This window comes from Cotesia glomerata, linkage group LG4, assembly GCF_020080835.1.
Source record: "Cotesia glomerata isolate CgM1 linkage group LG4, MPM_Cglom_v2.3, whole genome shotgun sequence".
In the NCBI taxonomy this organism is placed as follows: Eukaryota; Metazoa; Arthropoda; class Insecta; order Hymenoptera; family Braconidae; genus Cotesia; species Cotesia glomerata.
In genome coordinates, this window is record NC_058161.1 from 21,898,128 (window position 1) to 21,905,236 (window position 7,109).

At 33.2% G+C, this 7,109-nt stretch overlaps 1 protein-coding gene across 1 annotated transcript; it reads right to left on the reverse strand.

The window, feature by feature from the left end:
- Positions 1 to 2,218: 2,218 nt before the first annotated feature.
- LOC123263797 lies at positions 2,219 to 3,322 on the reverse strand. Its single transcript, XM_044726766.1, has 2 exons — positions 2,706 to 3,322; positions 2,219 to 2,348 (listed from the first exon to the last, which is right to left on the reverse strand). The coding sequence occupies exons 1-2, from the start codon at positions 3,296 to 3,298 to the stop codon at positions 2,345 to 2,347; spliced, it is 597 nt and encodes a 198-aa protein (XP_044582701.1). The 5' UTR covers positions 3,299 to 3,322; the 3' UTR covers positions 2,219 to 2,344.
- Between the last annotated feature and the right edge of the window lie 3,787 nt (positions 3,323 to 7,109).

A 7,109-nucleotide genomic window follows, 5' to 3' on the forward strand; every position in this document is an offset into this window, starting at 1 on the left:
ATTAACTTTGTAAATTCATTATCTTCCCTATATCACAAAAAAGTTGATTGCTCCTTTAAGTGGCACCAAATAGATATTGTTGATGTGACAAAAGCTCTACATCTAACACTTCAAAAGACAAAAGGGAAAAGTCCTGATGGCTTAAATCTGAGTTGGTTACGTGATCATATACCGCAAATATCTTTATTCTTAACTTTTCTGTTTAATCGTTCACTTGAGTCAGGTATCTTCCCAGATATTTGGAAAATGGTTTTTATTATACCGCTAAGCAAAGTTAGTCCACCAAAGTCTCCGTCTGATACGCGTCCAATTGCAAATTTATCGCACTTAAGCAAAGTATTCGAACGTATTATAGCAAATCAAGTAGTTGAATACTTAGAAGAAAATAATTTGCTTGACAAATATCAATCTGGATTCAGAAAGTTCCATAGTACTCAATCAGCCCTTCTTAAGCTCACTGAGGATATCAGATTTGCAATAGATAGAGGTGAATTAACTCTGTTGGTATTATTTGACCTTAGCAAGGCTTTTGATTATGTCAACCCGAAGGTGATATTAGTAGCGTTATTTGAACTAGGTTTTTCGATTGAAACTGTGACTTGGTTTCTCTCTTACTTGTCAAATCGCTCACAATCAATATTAAACGATCTAAACCACCCATTAGAGTTCCTTGATATAACATCGGGCGTACCCCAAGGTTCAGTCCTAGGGCCTATATTATTTTTAATAGTCATAAATCTGGTAGTACGACAAATTACTCACTGTAAATATGGTCTGTTTGCCGACGACAAATATATATATTATCATTTTAAACCTACTTCAGTAATCGAAGCAATTAGATTAGTAACAATTGATGCACAGGGGATAGCTGATTGGGCTAAAGATCATGGATTACAGGTAAACTTAAATAAAACAAAATCTTTGATAATAGGGTCAAACAGTAAACTAAAATCATTAAACATTGACTCGCTACCACCCATTATTATCAACAATGTTCCTTTACCGTATGTAAGCCAAACAAAATGTCTGGGTTTATCGTTAAATAATGATCTCTTATTGGAAAAATTATGTTTCACAAACTGTTAGAAAAGTAAATACTGCTCTATATACATTAAAAAGTCGGAAGAATATTTATACTACTGCTATCAGAAAACTTCTAGTCACTGCAACTATTCTTCCTCTTATTGATTATTGTACTGTAGTGCTTATTGATGCCACAGCTGACAACAATTTAAAATTACAGCGAGCATTAAATAGTTCAATACGATTTATTTATAATCTAAAGAAAGATGAACATATTACTCCGTACAGACGTAAATTAAATTGGTTATCTGTGAAGTCAAGACGTCTATATTATTTAATCACTTATTATTATAAACTATTGCAAACAGGAAAACCTAGTTACCTTAGGGAACTATTTGTTGAAGATGAAGCTAGACGTTCTGAAAGATTAGCTATAAAACGAATAATGTAAATTTTGAATTGCCAAATTTTTCTACAAATTATCTTGAAAATTCATTTGTAGTAACTACAATACGTTTGTGGCAAAATTTACCTGCAGAAATTGCAAATGCAAGCAGTCTAGAAGTGTTTAAAATAAAGATCTATGACTATTTCTTGGAACTTGACTTTCAGTAAATTACCTTCACGTTGGCTTCTGTATATATTCTAATATTCTTACAAACTATTGTTACTTACTAGTCAAAGCAACTACCATTATATTGTTAAATACGTGGATTAGAATAAATATTACATTGTTATTTATTAAATCAAATTTAATCTAAATTAAAACAAAAGTTAAATCTAAAATAAAATTATAATTGTTATTTTATAAATAAGATTTTGATGTACACCTACACCTAAGTTTATTACTTTGTATTAAAATTCTAAGTGAAAATTTATAAAACTATGTACAAACCTTTGCCATTCGGCTAATTGCCTTGGCATATTAAATAAATACATACATACATACATACATACATACACACACACACGCGCGCGCGCACGCACACGCACACACACACACACACACACATACACACACACACACACACACACACGGGCACAGACGTACAGACATCATCGTAAAAATAGTCAGTAAAGCTTCTTAAGGGGTTACATGGGTTTCGTCGGGTAAAAAAAGGCCTATTTTCAATATTTTTTTTTCTATGTAAAAAATTATTTATTTAATTCAAATTTTTTTCTGTCTTATAGATACATATTTAAAGAATAATTTCTAAAATTTTCAAAAAAAAAAAATCAAAACTCCTCCATTGTGACGTCATTTCCGGTGACCCCTCGGAAAAAAGGTGCGTCTGCGTTGTCAGCATAACTCCTGACAAAATCATCTAAAATGAAAAAACAAAAATAAGTTTTTTAGTTAAGACCATAAACTCGTGCTTGAACGAAGGAAAGAAAAAAAAAGTTAAAACTTGAATTTTGGCAGACATTTTTCCAAAAAAATGAGAATTTCGGTCAAATTTGCTTGACATTTTGTTTTTTAAATAGTTGTAATTGAAAAAAAATCCTTCGCCCAAGCACGAGTAAATTGTATCTCGAACACCTGTGTGAAATTTCATCAAGATCGGTTGAGTAGTTTTCGAGAACATTTGACAACCGACATTGAAAACACGGTTCCGAGAAAAACGCGTTTAAAGTTTTGAGTAACAATAAAAGTGGAAAAAAAAATGTTTTTTGTAACTTACAGTGAATCGTCGATTCCTGGGCCATAAAGTAAAGATCCTGCAGCAGTTGCAATGTCCAGGGCATTCTTTTGCTCCTGTCGATGACGGATTCTGGCTTCGCGAGTCTCGCTCGCAGATTTTTTTTCGGCTGCGCATACACGGTTTTCATCCGAAATTCGGGCATATTCGTGGGAGTTTCGGCCTAATTTTAAATCCATACCGTGCATAATCAATAATAAAGCTGATGTTCCTTCATTGAAGATACAAGCAGCGACCAATGCCGCAATATTAACAATCTTTGAACCAGCAGGAAGTATTTTTGGAGTAATTTTCCAGATCAACTGGTTGAAGCTCTCGTTGTTATTTTGTGTGAAACCACCAACACACCGTTCAAGAAGCTCATCCTTACTGAGATCATCATATATTGGTTTCATAGCAATCAAAACTTCATCTGGTAATGGAGTATACTCATGTTTAAATGATGAAAGAGTATTTGTAGCTGATGCTCGTTGCCAAGCGCACCAAGAGTCTGGACCTTTTGGGCAGTTATCGTGCTGAGGTTTTGTATCTGTAGAGCTATAGTGATAATAGGTAGCCCATATAGCCTCTTTCATTTTTTCTACTGATTCACAGTTTCTCCTTATCGTCAAACCATAGTACACAGTTAATTTGTCTATTAGTTTACTGGTCAGTTTACCTTTGCCAGAAAGAATTTTTTTTTGTGTTTTTTTACCTTTTACTATTTTTTCCTCAGTTGTTTTCTTTACTAACTCACGCAAATGGGTCCCCATTCTTTTCTGCACGTGTCCAACGCATTCTTTTTTAGTGATAACAAAATCGTCACCGTAAGGCTGGGCTTTGAGAAGACCAGAGTAGGTTTTTGAGTCCCCATCTCCTATATAATTTACGAACCTCAGTCCATATTTGACAATCGAGTGTTTAAACATTTCAATAATCGATGAGACTTCCATGTTTCCTGATGCTCCAGTGTGATTGGCGGTGCATTGATTTGTTTCAATGTGTTCTTCTTTCCATTCTTCATATTCTGCAGTATCTAATTTTTTTTTCCAGCTTTCACATAACTTACAATAAGAAGATTTCACCAACACATCCAACACTTTTCCCGAATAATATCCGATTAGTGAACTCACACCATATAGTGATGAGAAACCACGTTTCTTCCAGGTACCGTCACCGGAAACACTCACATCTGTCGTATCTTGTAAATCGTTTTCAATATTTGTAAATTGTTTTTCTTCTTCAGCAGCAGATGAGAATAGAGTCTGAGTAACTGTCTCAATACACTCATGTATTTTATCAATATAAAAATCGTATGTAGACTGGTTTAAAAATGAACTGCTTATGTCCATCAAACCGCAGAATTTCTTGCATCCGGCGAGCCCTAAGCCCAATATTCTCATAACAAAAATGAACCGGCGATTTAGTTCATACATTCTTCCGATTTTTTGACAAGATATAATATATTTTGGATCACATCGTTCACATTCTACTACGATTTTATATCCCAGACCAAATTTCGAACATTGCTTAAATTGTACTTTACCATTACACAATTGATCTTTATCTTCATCGTCAATAATGTTAGAACACCGCACAAACGATGAGAGAGTTGAGAAAACCAAGGCAAAATCTATGATTGAATATTGGAGTGTATCCTCTTCTGGCACGTGCTCTTTATCATCACCTTTTAATTTTTTTGCTGAGGTGCTCGTGAAGGAACTATCATCAGTTTCCGGATCTTTAGGATTAAAGGACTGTCTCCTTTTTCTCGGTCTATCTTTTCTACGAGCTCCAACGGTTAACTGTTTTCTTGAAATTTTATGCATTGTTTATCAACTTCATAAATGACACTAGATAACCACAAATAATACCACGTTTTTAATAAATTATATGATAGAAACTTGAGATAACCTCAAATGAACCTCGGGCTTCAAGAAGTAATCACCAAATAAAATATTTCAAACTAGTTTTCCTTAGGAAGTGAAAGTAATATACAACAATGACAGACAAACAATAGACGAGCAGCTGCTCACTATACCTGAGGCGCGCTGACCCTTCTATACCTGACTTGGAGCGCACACCTTCCTAAGGTTGTATCTCCAAAACTATTATTCGGATCGACTTGAAAATTTAGGACAATATTCTTGAGATGTTGAAGAAATAAATGAGCCAAAAAAAAAATCGATTTTTTGAACCCACGAAACCCATGTAACCCCTTAAGGCTTCAAAACGTCGAGATCTGTTGAAACCTCAATTTTTGCTAAACGAAGTAAAACCAATAACTTCCCGATTTTCCTAAAATCATTGATTTTCTTAGCGGGAAGTTTAAAATTTTACTTTTTATAAATTTTAAACTGGATAAAAAACGTTAACCGAATGGTTCTACAACAGTAACTGTTGCGTAATTATCAAGTATTCGCGCCAGAACACTTGGTAACTTCGCAATCTCCTACACCAGAGGTGCTGCTACGGACGCGCCCTCTGATTCTCGGGATTCAGCTACGCGCCAATCCTTTATTATTAGCCTCCACGTGCTCCAGCTCAATGATCCAATTGTGAAAATCAATTAAGCTCAATCCACGCTCTGATTCAAGTCACAAGGCCAATCATCGACAATTATTCAGTTTGGCAACTCAGGTATTCATTAGAGTATTTATTGATCGAATTTATATTAAATTATAATCCGGTTGACATCATGCATATTCTAACCTCGTGCTGGCTTCTCCATGCCGAGTGTTATTTTCCACCTTTAAAAATCCATCTACATTTTGCATTCATACAATAATTAATATTTATACTCTGCAATCACAAGGAATTAAATAATATTCATTAACATTCCATTGATCTAATGACTCATCAATTTAACAATCGATAATTAGTTAGTCATCCCTGGCTAAGGTGATATCATCACCAACCCAGCCAGGTATGCCCATAATCTCTAATTACTTTCAATTATCATACTTGTGATTGCAAAGTAGTCAGTTCACGTTCAGACTTCACTCTGTTTATAACTCGGTTCATCACTCGGTTCATGGCTCGGTTCATCACTCGGTTTATCACTCGGTTCATGGCTCGGTTCATCGTTCGGTTCATTTATCGTTCAACAGTATTGTCGCGTCATCAAATAATACTGTGATATTACTGAATTAATTAGAATCAAGTGATCTAAACAATTATTAATAATAATCTATATTTGTGTATTAATAAACTCGATATCATCGCTCGTACCAATTATTGTCGCGTCATTAGTAATTTTGTTGTGATAAAGTAATGGCTCAACAAATTCATAAAATTAATTTACTCTGAGCTCGTCATCTGAATCTTGTTACAATTGATTTATTCACGCTCTTACTAATTTTATTGATATTTGTGTATGGTGCCAACATATTGATAACTCATCTGCAAATTGTAATTGCACTATTTTATATGCTTTACTAATAACTATTCGTATTAATTAATTACATATTTAAAATAAATCACAAAGTTAATTCCACACTAGTTAATAAGAATCAAACGTGTTCATTAAGTTATCTGTGATGTTTTATAGAATAAATGATAAAACCACGAATGAGTGTCTAACTTCTTTCAACACCCAGATCCGGCATAAATAAATATTTAATGATAAAATAAAATTTACAGTAACTTTTAATTTTTAACAGGAAGTTGAAAACAAATTTATTGTTATTTTCAGATTCAACAAGGAACGAAGAACCTGAAAACACAGGAGATATCATTACAAAAAAATATAAATTATCAAGCATTAAAATATTTAGAAGTGACATAAAATTATTGAAGAAATGAATATTTTGAAATAAAATTATAATTAACTGAGCAATGATTAACAAGTCTTGTTGTTGTATTGATTGATACTATTGTCTTGATAAAATATCGCATTGCAGTGATAGAACAGTTTTTTTGACTCAAAAAAAAAAAATAGTTTTATCATAAGTAAAACAAATGAATTTCTTCATTCAAGAGAAAAATTCTTAAGCTACGATGAAATTCATAGTTTAAAAAAAAATTTCGTGACTTAAGAGGGATAGCTGTATTTTTTATCAAAAATGTATAACTAAATTGGGAGTTCGGAGTTGTAAGCTCCAGGTTACATTAATTGATAAAGTTAGTAGACCAAATTAACGTTCTACTAATAATTTATTTTGTATGAATTTATACAAAAATGTAGTTAAAATTTACTTATAAAAATATTAAATGCGAGGCAAATTAACAAAATTATGAAGTAATTTAAACGGTAATAAGATGGTACGTCTTGGACAAAAAATGCTAGATGCTATTACGGTGCTCTGCTAAGAGGAACTGATTTTCTGATCAGAAGTTGAACTTGGTGACAAGTTCCAAATTTTTCGTACTGCTAAGATCTTCTAGGGGTAATGGGTGGAGTAAAAG